At 38.1% G+C, this 20671-nt stretch overlaps 1 protein-coding gene across 5 annotated transcripts in view; it reads right to left on the minus strand.

Moving 5' to 3' along the window:
- POT1 (protection of telomeres 1) overlaps positions 1 to 20671 on the minus strand; it is an 83507-nt gene that overhangs the window by 40338 nt on the left and 22498 nt on the right. For all 5 annotated transcript variants that reach the window (XM_059711700.1, XM_059711697.1, XM_059711701.1 and 2 more), the window contains 3 exons: positions 11473 to 11603; positions 6210 to 6500; positions 2633 to 2788 (listed from right to left, as the gene is read on the minus strand). In XM_059711700.1, coding sequence (XP_059567683.1) covers positions 2633 to 2788; positions 6210 to 6500; positions 11473 to 11603 — 578 coding nt within the window. The remainder of the gene's footprint in view (positions 1 to 2632; positions 2789 to 6209; positions 6501 to 11472; positions 11604 to 20671) is intronic.

Below are 20671 nucleotides of genomic sequence, written 5' to 3' on the forward strand. Positions count from 1 at the left end.
AATGTTAAGTATGAATGGTAAGCATATCAATGTTTATCATACTATCTTCTCTATTATTGTATTTCAAAATAAAACAAAATTTAAAGACCAAGAGAGAATTTATTTATTTAAAGATGACAAATTGTTATTTCCAGAAATTCCTTCTGGAGGCAGCATTGTATTTTTATAAGCTTACTAAATATACTAGGAAATATGCCAGATGCTCTATTATAATGGACAAATATTACTTAATTTTGTCGGGAATGTGATATGATTCCAGAAATACAAGTGATGGTGTCAGAACCAAACAATTACAAAAACTACTTTAAAAATTGTTACAAAAGCCCATTTCAATGCAGAAACATTAAAAATAAAGCAAAGCAAGTACAGGTATTCAGAAATCACTATCCCTTTAGAAATAATTTAAAGATTCCTTATAAACTCGCATGAATTTCACTTTAGGTTTAATATTTTTAAAGATCTATACATGTCCAAATTATATCTCTTGAGTCACTGAAGGCTAACCAAAATTGTTACTACGTGTTTTATGATTATTTTAAAATTGTGTCAAGATAAGACTGGGGATTGAATATACATTGCTTTAACTTCCAGATAAAAGGTTTAAACTGTCAGTTTGTGTAAAATGCTTAGACAATGAGATAACTTAAAAACAAGATATATAAAAAATGTTATGAGCAACTTATGCTGTAAAAAATGTGTTATAAATAGAAGTCAATTATATTTATTTTATAATTGCTTTAACTGTCCTCTTTATTTAAAAAAAAACACTACTTTTTCTTAACTGTACCTAAACAGTAAAAATATGTTCCATGTATTTCGGTATAGAAATGGAATTTTAAATAGTTATCCTCAAGTGTTGATAAGAATTCATTTGTATCAATGTCATCTGTCTTGATTTCTTAAATTAATATGAAATGGTAGATATAGAGATTGTCTCAGAAAAATTAAAATGTGATGTCAATGTACATTAATAAAATGCTACAGTTATATTACTTATACATAGAAAAATCCTCTTCATTTTTCTATTACACTGCAGATACATATGTCCTACCTCAGAAAAAAACCTAAGAGCTCAATATTTAATTGTGTGCTCACAGCACCCTCTAGTGGGTGAGATGAAGCAGACAAAAAGGGAGCGGGAAAAACTGAAAAAAAATTCACAGTACTTACTCGTTCACTCATTTACCAGCAAATACTATTTTTTTCATCCTTACTACATGGAAAGCACTGAGCTGCGTGCTGCTCAGGACTTGGATAAGAAAGTCAGGACAAGTGAGGGGAAACAGAAAGACATGTAGAAGCAGCATAGGGAAAGATAAGGGCATTTGAAAACAGATCTAAAATGTAAATCATTTTCACTTATAAAAGAAATCTATATTTTTAAAAGATTTTAGCACTAGCTTTAACATTACATTTTTGTTAAAATAAATGAATCAATGTAGATAAAATGAGGGAAAAGCATCAAAGATCTACCTCCAACAGTTAATTTTCTCAAATATGTCAGAACATGAATGTACACACACGCATAAAGGAGTAAGAAAGTGCAGAAGTTATCACCATCCTGGAGCCTGACTTAATCTAATTTATTGATTTGGGTTGAGTGGGCTTTATTTGTAACACAATGTGCAAGTGGAAATATTTCCTTCTCCAAAAACATCTATTTACAAAGGAAAACTGGGCACTAAAATTCAGTTCTAAAAATTGCAATTCACTTTTAGTTTTCTTCCTATAAGTTGGTTGTATAACTTTTTTAAGTAAGCTGTGTACCTAACTCCCTAAAGGTGGGATGGGAGCTATTTGCAATAAAGAAAATCATTTCTTTATACTGGTTGAGAGGATTGGCTCTGGAAACAGCCAGTGTAAATTCAAATACTGGTTTCAACAAGTAGCTGTGAGCTCTTGGGCTTACTCTCTGAGTGTGTCCGTTTTCTCATTTGTAACATGGAAATGATGACAGTTATCTACTGAACAGGATAAAGCTAAATACAGAGGAAGTGCTTAACAAATATTACTATTATTACTGTTGTTATTAATGATGCTATTCTTTGCTGGAAAGAACACTTGCAAGTAAGATATAAAAAAATAAAGAAAAATATTCCTTAAAATATATTATTACTAAGCAAAAACTACCTTACCTAAACAGTATATGCTTTCCTAAAGCTATATCCCCAAAACAGTGAGCAAATTCTAATAGACTGTACAGTACGCACACACAAATAGACACACAATTTATGATGGTAGAGGTAGATTAATAATTTCTTAAACTAGTAAGTACAAAGACTAGATTTTATCAAACTGAAAATTAGCAAAGCTCAATGTTTAAATATATAAATATTTTATAAATCCTGTCATTTTAAAGCAGTACATCATACACAACAAAATTTTTCTTTACTATTTTTATAGTAATATTGCATACAGATTTAAGATATTCAGGAAACATTACTTTGAAAAAGCTGTTCAAGCCATTATATTTTAGTACACTAGTAATTATTATGAACATTCATTTTACAAATTAAATATTAAAGAATATAAATTTGGAGTTAATTTCTAGACCTCAAATATCATATATGAATGTGATTTACCCCATTTATAAAAATTTAAAAAAAGCAAACAGCTCGCTATTCAACATCACCTTCAGAGATTTTGCCACTTGAACATGGTTATCATAGACTAAAATGTCTACTGCCAGGTTCTGCAGCCGCCGGATATGACTTAAATCACCATGAAAAACAAGGTCTTGTACGCAGACTCTCCAGGACGGAAACGGGGTCCTGGTGCCATCCCATACCTGCCGGAAGAGGGCAGAGCAAAGTTTAATGACCTTTACGTAAAACTGTGGAGGCTAAAAGAGTTCTACTTGCTGGCAATATAACTTAAAAGTAATTAAATGTATATTCCCAAATATCTGCTAAACTTTAAATGTGATGTATAACCTTTTCTGACTGTGAAAGGACTACATATGAAGATGTACAGAAAAAAGTTCAAACTACTATGACCGTAGAAAAGACATAGTGTTGAACTGTATTATTATTTTTTAACAAACTGGCATTATATTCTGTTTTTCATTTCTTAGTATATTCTTGAGAAATTTATCAGGAAATTTAAATATTCTTCTAAAATACAATTTTCAATGGCTTCACATTATTTCCTGGTATGGATGCACAAATTTATTAAACCAATAACCCCTTCATTGGTCATATGAGTTGTTTCAAACCTTTCATACTATTTCAAAAAACTTAGCAATAATTATCTTACATATATAAACTTTTATGAGTGCCTCTGCTAATATTCTTAAGTATAAATTCCTAGCTTTTAGGAATGTTTGTTCAGTTTGTTTCAATTTGGAAAAGGCCTTTAAATGTACAGACAGGACTATTTTGCTTATGTTAGATGTTACCAATACAAATGCATGAACGTCATGGGTGCTGGAAAAGGAATAGGGATACTGATTGCTATGTCAGGTGCACTCAGATAAAGAGGGCCAGCATGTACTGCCCCATCCTTAAGACAAGAGTCAGCCTGGGCTGTGCTGTAAAAGGGTATCAAGTGGGAATGTCTCTGCATGTCAGGAGTTTGACTTGAATAAAAAACACTACATTGCTAAACAGAAGATGTCTGCCAGGGTCAGGTTACAGAGGAAGGATTGAATAATGCTGGTGACAGTGCAATTTTCTAATAAACAATTATGGGTTTGTGTCACTCATTCTATTCCCTAAATAGTTCAAAGACGCAGAACAATTACTTTGGGAGCAGTAACATCACATGGCACAAACATGACTCTCCATTTGGAATTTGTTCTTCCATTTTGTGCAGACTGTTTCTGTGATTTTAAAATGTCTTTACAGACCAATCCACAAGCCTTTTGAGGGAGGAAATGAGAGGATACAGTGTTGCTACATTGCTTTTATGCTCTAGTTTTAATTGCCTAGAAATCAGACTTTTAACAACCTTTGTTTACCAATTCGAAATGTTATTTTTATCACATTTTGAATTACCATAGGTATAAGGTCGTTCCTGAGGTTTTTAATTCTTTCCATTGATCAGTCTTACTATAACTTTAATTATTATAACTGCATAATATGTTTAAACTGGAGTCCTGGTGCACAAAATCAGTGCACTGGGGGGTAGGAGGTGTCCCTCAGCCCAGCCTGCACCCTCTCCAATCTGGGACCCCTTGGGGGATGTCTGACTGCCGGTTTAGGCCCGATCCCACTGGCAGTCGGACATCCCTCTCACAATCAGGGACTGCTAGATCCCAGCCGCTCGCCTGCCTGACTGCCCCTAACTGCTTCTGCCTGCCAGCCTGATCACCCCCTAACCACTCCCCTGCCAGCCCAGTCACCCCCAACTATCTTCTCCTGCCAGCCTGGTCGCCCCCAACTGCCCTCCCCTGCTGGCCTGATCACCCCCAACTGCCCTCCCCTGCTGGCCATTTTGTGGCTGTGGGCACCGCCATCTTTGAGGGTGTAGCAGTGAATTAGCATATTCCTCCTTATTGGCTGTGGGTGCCACCATCTTTGAGGGTGGGGCAGTCAATTAGCATATTCCCTCCTCATTGGCTGTGGGCGCCACCATCTTTGCGACGGTGTGAGGGTCAATTAGCATATTCCCGCTTTATTAGATAGGATATCTGATAGACAGCTCCCATTTAGCTTTCTTTGGCAAGCCTTTCTTGTTTTATTTCTAGTCATTTGTTTCTAATAAACTTCAGAATTATAATCAATTTAAAAAAAACAATGTGATTTTAATTAAAATCTTACTTTATTTAAAAACACTTTAGTAAAAAAATCAAAAATCTTTTATTAGTTCGAGTTTTCTTTAAAGCTCCTTAGTAAAGTTTTCCTCACCGAAATTCAGATATTTCTTACATGAACTTTCTTATTTTACAGTCATTGAGACTTTGAAAGATATTTTTTTAAAATATAGTTTTATTGATTTCAGAAAGGAAGAGAGAGGGAGAGATAGAAATATCAATGAAAAAGAGGATCAATTGGCTGCCTCTTGCATGCCACTTACTGGGGATCCAGGCAGCCGCAACTTTGGCATGTGCCCTGACCTGGATGGAAATGCGACCTCCTGATTCATAGGTCCACACTTAACCACTGAGCCACACTGGCAGGGCTGAAAGATTTTTGTTCAATTATCTGTTCTATTTATTACTGATATGTAGAAAAGCTATATTTTACTAATGTTTTAAACCACTTAGCTCACTGAATAATTTTTATTAATCCAAATAGCTTTTTAGTTTATTGTTGGGGTTTTCATATCTTGTGAGTACTAGGAACACATAAATGATATTTGCTTGTGAATACTAAGCCAATAACATGCATTTACATATTCAGAGTATTTAATGTGTATATAAACATGTGCTATTATCAACTTTAAAAACTTCACTTTTTCCTCAAAGATTTATATCTTCACCATTCCTTAATATGGGCAAGATATAAATGATAATAATGCTAAACCAATATTGGTCCAAGAACTACTGCAATCCATTCCCTCCCCTACTGTTCCAAAGGGCCAGGAGCAAGGCTGAAGCAGTGCTTGTTTAAATGCATCCTGCCTAGGATGCGTAGGTGAGGATAATATCAGACAATTGCCTTCTTCAAAAGCTACTCATGATTTAACAGGGAGAGTGGTAAACAAAGACTAGATGGGTCTTGTGTCACTTTTTAAATTCTGTTGATTTAAAAACACAAGAGCAATGAACACTTCAAAACTGTGATCTACCCAGGAAGCAGGCAGAGAAATGACATTAGAGGAGAATGTGGTATCAAAGGGCCATGAAAGTAAATGAGAAGGCTACCTTGACAAGGAAGCAAAAATATGCATATGTACAACTGCAACTAAAAAACAGTAATATTTTTAGTACTAAAATAAGAAATATGTATTTTGTTAGTGCTAAAAATACATAGTACTAAAATAAAAATACATATTTTATTAGTACTAAATAAATATAACATAAAGTATACTACATTTAAAATGTAGATCTGATAATACCATTTTTCTCTAGACATAGGATAAAGAAGAGAAATGCAGGAGTAGAGTTGCATGAATTTCCAGGCTTAACAAACATGGTAAGTTGGAGTATAAGTTCATCATATAACACGCAGTATATATAATTATTCCATCAGAATGCTAAAACATAAGTACCTTAAAGACATGTAGGTGGTACTAATTAATAATTGCAAGTATTTAAAAATATCTACCTTTAGAAGAAACGATGCTCCGTCCACTTCAGCTTTGCCCAAGAGCTGACAAGTCAGGTCAAAATACTGCATCGACTGAACATCACACAATTTTACTAACGTCGAAGAGGGTGAAATATGAGTAGATGCCCACGCACGTAAGGTTTCTACCATTTTGTGGTCCTCAGTTGTGAAGTTAAAATACCTGCTCGAAGTACGAGGTATAACAGGAGCTCCCAAAGTTCCCTCAAATGTCAAAGACGCAAAGCCAGAGCTGGTGATACCTTGGGTCTCATTTTTATATACTTGGATCTAAGAAAAGGGGACAAAGTAGAAAACAAAACAGAAACACATAAAACTGCTTACTGATGCAAAACCTGGGGGCTGAAAATCAGAAACATTATAAAATCTTGCCAGTATAGTTAACAGAAGACATAGTTATTTAGTATTTCATTTAATTAGTATATGAATTATAAAATTAACTGGGTTCTATCAAGATCCACAAACACCATGTAAACTGTAAAACACTATGCAAAATCTATTTCTATTTTCTACAGATCTAGGTGTTAGACTCCCTAATCCTACCAAGCTTGTTCTTTTACATTTATTAGGTTTAAGACAGAATTTACAGAAGGAAAAACAAGTGCCAGTTATTTATGAGCATACTAGAACACCTAAAATGTAAGTTTGAAGTGAATTAAATGCAACTGAGGCATTTATGATAGTTATGTATTTACAAAGCAACCCTTTGGTGACCTTGTGAAATGTTCCCCCATTCTCTGATCTTCTGTAAACTCTATCTGATATTAATAGTTATTTTATGTTTTACTTACTATTTGTTTGGTATATTATATCTTTTCTACAGCTCTGCTTCCAACTTATTTGCATATTTATTTCTTGTAGCGATATATTTGGTTCTTGCTTTTTATCAGTCAATTTTTTTCTTTCACAAGAAAACGTAGTAGCTATTGATATGGTTATATTTAAGTCTACTATCATATTTTCCTTTTATAATTTTTCCATTGTTTCTTTCCTGTCCTATTTTGAACAATACTAGTATGTGTCCCACTGACTGCTCCTTAGCTATGGATGAATCCTAGCATCTCAGTCACTTTGGAACACTTCCTCTTTTCCATTTCCCACTTTTCCTATCCCATTTTACACTCTTTACTGAAAGTATAATAACCTCTAAAGGTAACAATCTTTTAGTGGTATAATTCCGTTTAACCATCCCACCATCCTTTGTGCTGTTGGTGTCATGTTTTTCTACATATTTTACACACTTCACCTTCCAAAATAAGTTTTTCTTTTAAATAGCCATATGTATTTTAGTTAAATTATAGGAATACAAAACACTGTCTTTCATATTTGTTCATTAACCATTTCTTTCGTTTTTATTTTTTGGTCATTTTTTATTGATCCAGTTTCTGGTTGATAGTATTCTTCTTTGCCCTGAATACTTTCTTATAGTGAAGATATGCTAGCTATGGATCCTCTCAATTTCATTTATATAAAAATGTCTTTACCGTTTTTGTGAAGAATATTTTTCTCTCTATAAAAAAATCTGGGTAAATTCATTTTTTATTATAACTTACAATGTACCATTACTTTATTCTTCAGATGTCATTATTTCCAGTAAGTAATCAAAGATGACTGGTATCACTGTCGCCAATATGAAATATATCATTTCTCTACCAGCTGATTTCAAGATTTTTTCTTTATCTTTTTCAATGTCACCATGATTTGTTTAGATGTGCCTTTCCTTGTGCATCATGCCTAAAGTGTACTGAATTTCTTGGATCTGTAAGTCAATATTTTCATCAAATTTGGAAAAAATTCTGGTCCCTTATTTCTATATTTTTCCTATTCCCAGTCTCTTCTCCTTTGTCTCAAATGTCATGTTCTACTGTATGATATTATTCTACAGATCCCTAAAAGCCTGTCAATTTTTCTTTAATCCTTATTCTTCAGATCACATAATTTCAACTGACCGATCCTATTTTAACTGCTGTTTAGCCCATCCAGTAAATTTTTCATTTCATTTCATTTGCTGCTCCTTTCAGTTACTCAATTTATTAGGTTCTTTTTCAGTTTCCACTTTTCTACAGAAATTTCTTATTTTGCATTAACCAAATGTTCATGTGATTTACTGAATATATTTTGCTTATTTCTTTGAAAATATTTATAACTCTTTTAAAGTCTGGGTTTAAAATCTAACATCTGGGTAAAAGAACCAAGATGGCTGGCGGTGGAGGTAACCGCCTGTACTTGCTGCCTCCCATCAAAATACTGAACAACCATTATTCAGAGCCGCCTGAAAGCTGGCTGAATTGAAGCCCTACAACTAGGGAAGTAAAGAAGAAGCACACTGAGACTGGTAGGAGAGGCGGAGGTGCGGAACCGGCTGGACTGGCACGCACGTGTGCCGCTTTAATCCAGAGAGAGATCGTCCCTATGGAGGTCCCGTGTGAGGAGCAAGGGGTCCCAGCCCCACACCAGAACCCCAGCCCAGGGTCCCAGAGCTGGGAGAAGAAGTACCCGTAACTATGGGCTGTAAAAATCAGTGGGGACTGGGGCTCAGTGACATGGAGGCTGCTTGTGACCCAGGTGTTCCTTTTAAAGGGCCAGCTCACAAACTGAACTTACAAGGTCCAGCTTCCTCTGAGTTCCAGTGGTAGGGAGAGGCTCTGGGGCAGTGGTCACCAACCTTTTGGACCTCACGGACCACCAGTGGTTCGCAGACCACTGGTTGGCAATCGCTGCTCTGGGGGACCCAGACACACACGAGGAAGAACTGGACTGTCTCGCATTAGGGCAGGAACTCTGGAGGCTTTCTCCCAGAGGGAGGTGGTCCCAGGAGTCACTGTTTCTGTGCTGGGACCTCCCTGGTTACAGGGCTGACTGGCAGCCATAGCTGTTTGCTCCGCCCTAACAATTCCCTGAGATCCCACTCCATCCAATTTGCAGCCCCACCCAACCTATTTGTAGAAGCTTTTGCATATGAATGGCCTATCCTTGCTCAGGCTTCAGACTTTGCTAAAATCTCTAAAACAAGCTGCAGCTGGGTCAGCATGCCCCAAACCTATCAGTAAAAGGCCCAAGACCTGGCACAAGCACCAGACTGCTTTGCTTCACAGCTGGGCCTCGCCTGGGCACCTCCAAGCCCAATACAAATACCTCCTGCAAGGTGGCCCCAGGCAATGGCTGAATTTGCACCTCCCTGGAGGCCCTAGAGCTAGTGCACCTGGTGGACAGCTTCAAACCATAGCAGATTACAACTCTACACATCCATAAGCAACACACTCAAGGGACAGACTCAGTGAGCACCAAAGCCCCAGGGTGTTTCCTGCACATTAGCTCTCCCACCAGTCACAGCTGGTCCTCACATCCAATTAGCCTAGAGGTCAATTCCTCCCACTGATGCCAACAGCAATCAAGGCTCAACTTTAAGACTGTATACACAGCCCACACAGGGATGTCCCTAGAGAGCCCAGCTCAGGCGACTGGGGAGGCTGAGCCACTGGACCTTACAGGACACCGACTACACAAAGCCACTCTACCAATTCCAAAATACATAGCAGCTCTACCAAATACATAGGAATAAACACAAGGAAGCAGCCAAAATTGGGAGACAAAGAAACATGCCTCAAATGAAAGAAATGGAAGCAAGCAAACTTTTGGATACAGGGTTCAAAACCATGGTTATAAGGTTACTCAAGACCTTCATGAGACTTTCAAGTATCTTAGTGAGAAAGTCAAACACATGAAAAAGGACCAGTCAGAAATCAAGCACACACTAACTGAAATAAAGAATAATTTAAAGGATTCATCAGTAGAATAGAGCAGTGGTTGCCAACCGGTGTCCCGCGGACCACTGGTGGTCTGTGAGGTCTGAAAGTCTGGCGACCGCTAGAGTAGAGGATCCCAAGAATCAAATCAACAATGTTGATGTAGTCAGACATGGAATACCATTTGGCAATGAAAATGAGCAAAATAAAACTATACGCAGTAATATGGTTGAATAAAACAAACATAAACCATACATTAAATAAAAAGCAAAAAACTATAATCTAGCCTCTTTATATAAAAAAACAAACACAGATGAAAGTAATACATGTTGTTGAAAGTTACAAGACTATTTACTACTGAAGGTGGAGAAAGTTAATGACAACCTTGGGTAGGGATATGAAGGAAGTTTCTAGAGTGCTAGTTCTATGAATACGCTTACACTATGAATATGAACCGGGAAATGTATATTCTACTTCAATTCAACAACAGAAGAGAAACTAGAAACGTTAGAAGTGGAGGGTGTGCTGTATGAATATGAATATTACAGGACCCCACAGTGTGTGAAAAATAACCTACTTTGTGAAATTTGAATAAAACTGTAATATAGTGCTATTATATTTCATTTTTATCTTTATGAACATATTCTCTACTATTCATCTATTCTTAGGGGAAAAGTACTGATAAATCAAGAGATGTAATTCCCACCATAGAACAGAACACACCTGGAATACTGTGCTCATTTAGAGGTATCACGTTGACCATGAGGGGCACAAACAAACTGAAGTAGTTAGAAAAAAAAGACAACCAAGAAAATGAAGGGGTTGCATGGAAACCCATGTAACAGGAGGAAAAGATGAGGGACTAAAATGCTTACAATCTAAGGGACTGAAAATATTAAAATACTGAAAAACTGATTTAAAAAACACACATACTACTTAATAGCTTTACTTTTATATCAAAAGTTTTCTTATATTTAATTATTTAACTGCTAGAAGAACTTTAAAATTATCTAAGTATCTGTTCACATTTTAACACATTTGATCAACTTGTTTTGATTTTATACTTAATTTCTCAATCCTTACATTGTACCAGAATTAATACAACAATCAGGAAAGAATAATACAATCTCCCAATCTTTTGTACACTTTTGTTGTTGTTGACCTAAGACTTTTTTTAAAACAAAGTTCTGTATTAAACTCTGCATGGAAAACATTTAAAACATCGATCTACATTTAGAAGCAAGAAGACAGAGCACAACCAGTCTGAATCATGGCATCTAACACATCTGCATGGAAGAAAGGCAGGCAGCTTGCTCAAATAAAGAGGTCTCCTAATAGACATTATTTGAAGTCTGATATGACTGACATTTCTTCTAATCTCTTGAAAATGCTTGATGTCATGTTCTAACGACGCAACCACGTAATTAGTGCTAACTAGTTTTAGTGAATGCAGTGCTCTCTTAAAAAATATAAGTTCTAGACAGTATGAATTATACCTTCAGCCTGTGAAAGCGAACGATATCTCCATTTTTATAAATTATTGGAAGGCTTTCATAATTTCCACTAAAGAGTAGGCAGGTTAACTTTACATTTGTCTGGTCCACAATTGTAACAACCGAACAATAATCTGGAAAACACAAGAATATTTTACCTGACTTTTATTATTTCAAAAGATTTGACAAAATGAGAATATGTTCAGTTCAAAATATCAAACCAACTTTATGTCTTTAAGTATTCTAAGAATAAGATAAAAACACAGAGGCATTTTCTTTGCTCTCAAAATGCACTACAAAATTATTTTACAAGTGTTTCATAAAAACTAAATTTGGTAAAACAAAAATTAAAATCTTACTTAATATAACTTATCTGGAGTGGCAATAACTTATCAAAATTTAAAATTATGATGCAGACAAAAACATTCAATATAATCTAATTTATAAAATAAACAACTTTAGAGTGAAAGCAAAAGACTAAAAGATGTTTGCAACAAATGTGAAGATGAGTCAATATACTGCATAAAGGTCCCATGAGAACTGGTTATAAAACCTAGGATTTCACAGTAAATATGTAATTCCAATGAACGAACAATACATTGAAAATTATAACAACAAACTCAAATGGGAAATGATTTACTAGTTACATATATGAGTTTACACACTAGAGCAAGACATATTTTATATAATTTAAACTGGAAAACAATGATAGTTGAGTTGCAATGGAAACAATAACTTCAAATACTGGTAGTAGTAAAACTGCAACATATGCTGCCTTTTAATATACAAGTTTCAGAAAATTGCACACTCAAAAAAATATGTTGACTCCTGTCCTTCCCAAGAGCCTAGTAATTACAACATAGAAACAGAAAAGAATAACCCAGAACAGTGAAGGGAAGGGAGATAAGAAGGGAAGAGAAAAATAAAGGGCAAAGGATATCAATATATTTTAGGAAGATGGAAAAATAAATGGTTACGGGATAAGATGGACTGGCTATCATCAATAAAACAACAAGCAACAAGTGCTGGCGAGGATGTGGAGAAAAGGGAACCCCTGAGCACTGTTGGAGGGATGCAGACTGGTATAGCCATTACGGAAAGCAGTATGGAGGTTCCTCAAATAATTAAGTATGGAACTGCCTTATGATCCAACCATTCAACTTCTGGGAATTTATTCCAAAACATGTAATCGAAAGAATATATGCACCCCTATGTTCACTGCAGCTTTATTTACAATACCAAGATTATTTGGAAGCAGCCCAAACGCCCATCAGTAGATGACTGGATAAAAAAGCTGTGTTACATTTACAAAATGGAGTACTACTCCACCATAAAAAAGGAAATTGTACCCTTTGTGACAGCATGGATGGACCTAGATAGCATATGATAAGAGAAACAAGCCAGTTAGAGAAAGACAAATACCAGATGATTTTGCTCAAATGTGGAATCTAATGAACAAAATTAACTAACAAGGAAAATAGGTGACAGACTCAGAGAGAGCTGGCTGACAGCTGCTGAAGAGTGGGGTCCAGAGGGGTGGAGAGACTGAGCAAAAAAAGAGAACCCATGGGCAAGGACAACAGTGTGGTGACTGCCAAGGGGAAGGGGGAGCGAGGGAAAGGAAGGGGATAATGGTGATGGACAGAGATTTGACTTGGGTCAGGTCATATTAGTGGGCCCACAGATTGATAGACAGCTCTCTTCCCACCACCCTAGGCTGACACTTCCAATCAATACCCTATGCAAGTACTGTTTCCATCAGGTTTCCCATGCAAGGAAGAGATCAAGTTAGAAGAATAAACTACTCATATACAAATGTCTACAACCCCAAATAAACCATATCTAGACCATATTTAAAATGTAAAGACAGCAATTACCAGAAACAAAACTGGAAGGAATGAAAGGAGGAGGAATGAGGGACGGAGAGAGGGAGGGAATGAGGAAGGATGGGAAGAGGGAGGGAGGGAGGGACCAAAGAAGGGAGGAAGGAAGGGAAGGATGGAAGGGAAGGAAGAAAAGAAGGAGAAATAAAGGATGGAAGGAAGGGAAAGAGGGAAGGAAAGAAAGAGGGAAGGGAAGGAGGAAAAGAAAGGAGGGAAAGAAGGAAGGGAAGGAGGGAGAACACTGGGAGGGGGAAAGGAGAGAGATGAGTAGATGAAAGCAAGATTGGAGAGAAAGGGGAAGGAAGTGGGAGGGAAAAGGGGGAAGAAAGGTAAAGAGGGAGGATGGAAAAAGAGAAACCTGATTCTATGCGGGGGAAACAATTCAGAGAACATTAAAAAAAAGAACTTAAAAATAAAAACAAAACCTTAATTTAAAAAGAAAAAAGATATTATATGTTCATCTCTTGTTATACTAGCAGGATCCACTGAACCCAAGTTTAGTTTCTGAGTTTCCTTTTTTAGTAGTTCTAACAAATGTAAGGAGGTTACTTCATGACATTTTTTCTATCTTAGCAGTCTTCCAAAGATCACAGAAAAAGATAAATTTTACTTTCTTAAATAGAATAAAACACATTCTTGCTTGCCATTGTCATATGGCTCTACCATACCTTTTAAAAATCTAAGATACATATGGGATCTTAGTCATCTGTTTCTTCATGCGAAGTTTGTCAGTATATTAAATCTAACTTTATAAGTACTTTCCTTGCAGGTGTACACACACACACACACACACACACACACCAGTTCTATTCAATTACTGAGCTGCAGGCCCAAAAAGACTTACAATAGCAGTATTCTTCAAAAGATCATCTACCTGCTGCAGAGCAAGCTCTCTGGGATGGCGTAACTAAACATAAGGATGCTCTTAGAATCTCCTAAGATTATCTATAAAGTAATGAGGAGTTCAAAATAAAATACCATTTTATATACTTTGATTTTGTACTTAAATATGAATATACTTTTGAGAAGCAAACACGATTTCAGATTGAAAAAACAGGTGTCATTTTACAAATCTGTCTAATAATTTGCACTCAAGAACAATAAAGACAAGTAGCAATCTAAATGAAATATTTGAGTTCTTTCAATTGGCAAGAGATCCATGACATGACTGGAAAACAAGGTACCCATTTATTTTTTAACATTTTTTTTTACTGATTTTAGAAGATTGGAGAGGGAGAGAAAGATAGAAATATCGATGAGAAAGAAACATCCATCAGCTGCCTCTAACCAGGAATGGAACCAGTGACCTCTTAATGCATGGGACGACACTCAACCAACTGAGTCACACTGGCTGGGCACAAGCTACCCATTTTAACAAATACTAAAAAGGCAAACTACTAAAATAAGCTTTATTTAACTACTCTAAGCAGTGTTCTACCAAATACAAACAAACATACATACATATATAATCCTTAAATAATGACTATATAAAATGAAAATATTCATTTCCCATGATCCACTTTTTACTTATCCCCAAATGAAGAAAAAATTAACCTGTGGAATTAGGGATAACTTATAACTTCACATTTTAATAATAAAGTTAAAAGGCTAAGAAGATAAATTTATGGTTTATTTTCTTGACAGCTAACATCAGCAGGAAAGGTAGAAATAGTAAAAAGACCTTTATAAGTCAGTATTCTTACTTTACCGAAAGAGTACATAATATCTAAAAAGATATTCAACCTTTACAGTAATGACTTTAACTACTTTAACGCATTAGTAAGACTTTATATTTAAACTGTTGACAAAGTACTTAACTACTTTAACACTTAGGTAATACTTCATGTAACTTGATATAAATATGGAAAAGATAACAAATGATAAATTAAGCCCTATGCTCTGTAATCTTGAGCAATTCACCTAATTTCCTCAGTATGATTAAGTGTAAATTGCCTTGGAGTTTTATTATAAGAAAAAGCTGGTAGCACATCTAAGCAAAGTCCTTAATCAAAGAATCATCCATGGATAAATTATGTAACCCCCCAAAAAATACCTCCTGAAAGCTACTCCACCATTTCATCTACTACAGCACTGCTTTTAAACTAATCAGTATTTCAGCTACAGCTTTCCGCTCCTATAAAAGTTTATTATTGAAACATTCAAGTAAAAGCTATGAAGGCAAATCACCGAATCAAGGTCATACTATATGCTACAATCTTTGTTTCACAAGGAAGCATTATACAACACATACAACAGCACTCCCTTTAATAGGCTGGTGTGAGGTTATATAATTTCCCTTTGTGTTTTTACTATATTGCAAACGATCATGGGATGCAGGAAAAAGGAGAGAGCATGATCACTATGATCTTTTGATATATATAGTGACAGAGATTAAATAAATAGGTAGGCAGGTACGCAGATAGGTATTCCATGAGTTCACAGTTCATAACAGCTATTCTGGAATTACAAAGACGAACAACGGTCTCTATCTTCACAAAGGTTGTATTTAAAACAAGAAAGACCAAACAACAAAAATATATTTTAAAATACCTATAAAAGTATATTGATATTCAGTAATAAAAATTGATACCTGCTACAATATGGATGAACCTCAAATCATACGCTAAGTGAAAGAAGCCAGAAGTGAAGCCTGTATGTTCTGTGAGTCTTCTATATGAAGTATCCAGAAAGATATACAGACAGAAAGAAAATTAGTGGTTGCCTAGGACTGGGGATGGGAATGAGGATTGACTGCAAACAGAATAGATACTTTGGGATATGGTGTTTCCTGCGTATGCTGTCCCCATGCATCAAAATAAAATTATCTTCTTGGTTAAATCAGTTAGCATCAACCATCCAAATCTCAGCATTGAAGTTTGGCTAGCATATCTTGTTAACTATCATCTCCTCTTCCTTCTATTTGACATTAAAATCAGACCTTTTTTAAACTTGGAGTTTAATTGTAACTTCAGAGGGAGCAAATATAAATACAGGCACTCTACTGTCTGAATCCTTCTAAAATGTGCTGAAAACCATAATCATTAATGAAATCAGAGGTAGGCAAACATGGCTGTGGGCCAGCTGCCCATTGTTATTAAGTTTTACTGCAATATAGCATAACTGGTACCACTTTTAATTCCACATTTATACAATAGAGAAGATACTACATCACACTTAGGGCATCCTGTAAATGTAAACAACAATCAGTATGAAAGACATAACAGAATTTAGTGAATAAGAACTAAAATATTTAGAGGGTCATAACCCTGAAGAATACAGGCAATACAAATTACACAGAACAAAATGTTTCATTTACAACTGTAGTTTAGTACTATGTTGTTTCTAAACTCCTTTTAGTCTTAATTTTATATTTTAAAAGACATCATTAGCAGAAGGTGGGAGTGAAATTAGTCCCTCATAGAGAAAATCTTCCTCATGACTTTTCAGACTTTTATGGTTTAAAAGTGGCTCAGTGGTTGAACACTGACTTATGAACCAAGTCACGGTTCGATTCCTGGTCAGGGCACATGCCCAGGTTGCAGGCTTAATTCCCTGTGGGGGGGCTGTGCAGGAGGCAGTTGATCAATGGTTCTCTCTCATCATTGATGTTTATATCTCTCCCTCTGCCTTCCACTCTCTCGAAAAATCAATAATAAAAAAAAGAAAATGTCTCAAGCTTTAAAAAAATTAAGCTATTTTATTTATATTTTAAATATGTTTTTATTGATCTCAGAGAGAGGAAGGGAGAGGAAGAAAGGGATAGAAACATCAATGATGAGAGAGATATTTCTGTACGCCTTCTACTGGGGATCGAGGCTGCAACTCGAGCATGTGCGCTGGCCAGGAATCTAACAGAGACTTCCTGGTTCATGGGTCAATGCTCAACCACTGCACAACACTGGCCGGACTAAGCAATTTTTTAAAATCTGAGAAAAAGCTAAAATTAAAATTGTCTATATGTGTTATCTAAAAAAATATGATCAATGTTATCTGTACAAGACAAAAAACTGCATTTTTTACTCCATTTAGCCAGCTCTCTAAAGCAAAAGTAAATGTGAGGCTTTCAGAGAAGATAATTGCTATAAAATCTCAAAATACTATGAAGGCAGCAATGACCCTGTCTTCCTATTTGAAAGAGGCCACATTATGTACCACTGATGATCCATTATCAAAATCAATTTTGATAATACAATAATCTTTTAATATTTGCTGTTTACATAATCTCTGAGAATTTCTGTTTTTCATAATAAATGTTACCACAATTGAATAAAAAACATGTCTATAGCTTTTTTAACAACAGGACTGATAAACTTCTGCAAAAATTAAATCTACAACTTCTTCAAGACTGAATATAAAGCTTTGGAAATAAAGCATTTGATACCTTATATAAGGTTGCAGTCTGCTACAGGTCATATATAATCATTATTACTAATGATGAGAGAAAAGTCTCTAAAAAAATTTTGTCAAAAAGGATGCTAAATTGTACCAAATTGCCTCTAACACATTGAATGTAACATTTATAAAATAAATTTTAATAAAAAATTCCAGCTAATGATATATAACAGAATAAATTATTTTCCACCTACCTAAATTTGAGTGGCATAAGGGTAATTATCCTCCGCATAAGTAGTTATGTACATTATATGTGATATTTAGATGTGTATTATACAATAACTAGAGGCCCGGTGCACAAAAATTTGTGCACTCGGGGGGCAGGGGGGGTCCCTCAGGCCGGCCCGTGCCCAATTGCAGTCTGGGACCCCTCGGGAGATAACGACCTGCTGGCTTAGGGCTACTCCCGGGTGGCAGAGGGCAGGCCCAATCCCTAGGTGCAGCCCCTGGTCGGGCTCAGAGCAGGGCCGATTGGGGAGTTTGGGCACCGCCCCGTCATGCAGAGAGCAGGGCGGATGGGGAGGTTGCGATGCCACCTTCAGTCACGCTCAGGGTAGGGCCGACTGGGGGGTTGGGGCACTGCCCCCTGTCACACTCAAGGCAAGGTCGATGGGAGGTTGCGGTGCCACCCCGTCACGCAAAGAGCAGGGCCAATGAGGGGGGTTGGGGCTCCGTACCCTGTCACGCACTGAGCAGGGTCAATCGGGGGTTGGGGAGCTCCCCCCTGTCACACACAGAGCAGGGCCGATCAGGGGATTGAGGAGCTCCCCCTGTCACTCACAGAGTAGGGCCAATAGGGGAGTTGGGGCACCACCCCCTGTCACACACACAGCAGGGCGGATCAGGGGGTTGGGGCGCCACCCTCTATCACCCACAGAGCAGGGTCGATCAGGGGGTTGGGGCACCGCACACTGTCATGTACAGAGCAGGGCCGATCAGGGGGGTTGGGGCTTCGTACCCTGTCATGCACAGAGCAGGGCCAATCAGGGGGTTGGGGCGCTGCCGCCTGTCACGCACAGAGCAGGGCCCATCAGGGGGGTTGGGGCTCCATACCCTGTCACGCACAGAGCAGGGCCAATCAGGGAGTTAAGGAGCTCCCCCCTGTCACTCACAGAGTAGGGCCAATAGGGGAGTTGGGGCACCGCCCCCTGTCACACACAGAGCAGGGCGAATCAGGGGGTTGGGGCGCCGCCCTCTATCACCCACAGAGCAGGGCCGATCAGGGGGTTGGGGCGCCACCACTGTCACACTCAGGGCAGGGCCGATGGGGAGGTTATGGCTCTACCCCATCACACACAGAGCAGGGCCCGTGGGGTGGGGGGGTTGGGGAGCCGCACCCTGTCAACACAGAGCCGCAGGGCGATCAGGGGGTTGGGGAGCTCCCGCCTATCAGGCACAGAGCAGGGCTGATCAGGGGGTTGGGGCGCCTTCCCCTGTCACGAACAGAGCAGGGCAGATAGGGAGGTTATGGCTCCACCCCCTGTCACACACATAGCCGCAGGGCAATCAGGGGGTTTGGGCACTGCCCCCTGTCACACTGATCCCGGTGCCAGAAGGCCTCTCAGCTCTGCTGATCCCGGTGCTGGGGGGCATATTACCCTTTTACTATATAGGATAGAGGCCTGGTGCATGGGTGGGGGCTAGCTGGTTTGCCCTGAAGGGTGTCCTGGATCAGGGTGGGGGTCCCCACTGGGGCGCCTGGCCAGCCTGGATGAGGAGATGATGGCTGTTTGCAGCTGGTCACACCCCCTTCAGGGTGGGGGTCCCACTGGGGTGCCTGGCCAGTCTGGGTGAGGGGCTGAGGGCTGTTTTCAGTCTGGCGGGTGACTGAAGCTCCCAACTGCTCCTTTTTTTCTTTTTTCTTTTTTCTTCTGGGCCAGCTTTAGCTCTGAGGCTGCTGAAAGCAGGTATCTGGTTTGTTTGGGTTCTATAATTGAAACACAGTATCAACTCCAGCTCTGAGATCCTGGCCGGCTGAAAGCAGGTTTCTGGGGTTTTGTTTAGCTTCTATATTTGTAACAATGTTTCAAACTGCAAGCTCAGAGGCCAGCAAGGCAGGTGGGGAACGTTGGTTTCCTCCATCACTGAAGCAAGCAAGCCTCATGTTAGCTTCAAGCTGCCTGGCTGTCGGCCGCCATCTTGGCTGGCAGTTAATTTGCATATAGCCCTGATTAGTCAATGGGAAGGGTAGCGGACGTACGCTAATTACCATGTTTCTCTTTTATTAGATAGGATGCTTTATCCTATCTAATAGAGGGAATATGCTAACTGACCCTCATGCCATTGCAAATATGGTGGCGCCCACAGCCAATGAGAGAATATGCTAATTGACTGCCCCGCCCTCAAAGATGTCAGCGCCCAGTCCCCACAGCCCCAGGGCCACCTGAGGCTTGCGCTGCCAGCAGTAGCAGCAGCAAAGGTGTGATGGGGCGTCGCCTTCCCGATTGCCGGGCAGCCTCCCGCCCCTGAGGGCTCCCGGACTGTGAGAGGGGGCAGGCCGGGCTGAGGGACCCCCCTCCAGTGCACGAATTTTCATGCACCGGGCCTCTAGCATAGTATAAAAAAGGAACAGCTGTGGATTGTTCCTGTACATTTATTCTGGTACTTCTCAGTGCTAATACTAATGAAGGTGTTCCTTTCCTGAACATAAAACCAGTGCTATTTGTTTGACTCACCTGTAGCATGCTGAAGGATGGGTTCTAACATCAGAAATAAAAATATAGGTGTAACTACAGTTACAACATAGACAGTTCTAAAACTTTACCATCTTGCTAGTAGTATTTCAATGAATATGAATGATAAAATTGATGACATTTTAATTTAGTATCTCATAATAAATACAGAAATATCTTTGTCACAACAGATGGCTTATTACTACTCATGATTTTTTTTTAATATATGTTTTTATTGATTTCACAGAGGAAGGA

This window comes from Myotis daubentonii, chromosome 10 (assembly GCF_963259705.1).
Source record: "Myotis daubentonii chromosome 10, mMyoDau2.1, whole genome shotgun sequence".
Lineage (NCBI taxonomy): Eukaryota > Metazoa > Chordata > Mammalia > Chiroptera > Vespertilionidae > Myotis > Myotis daubentonii.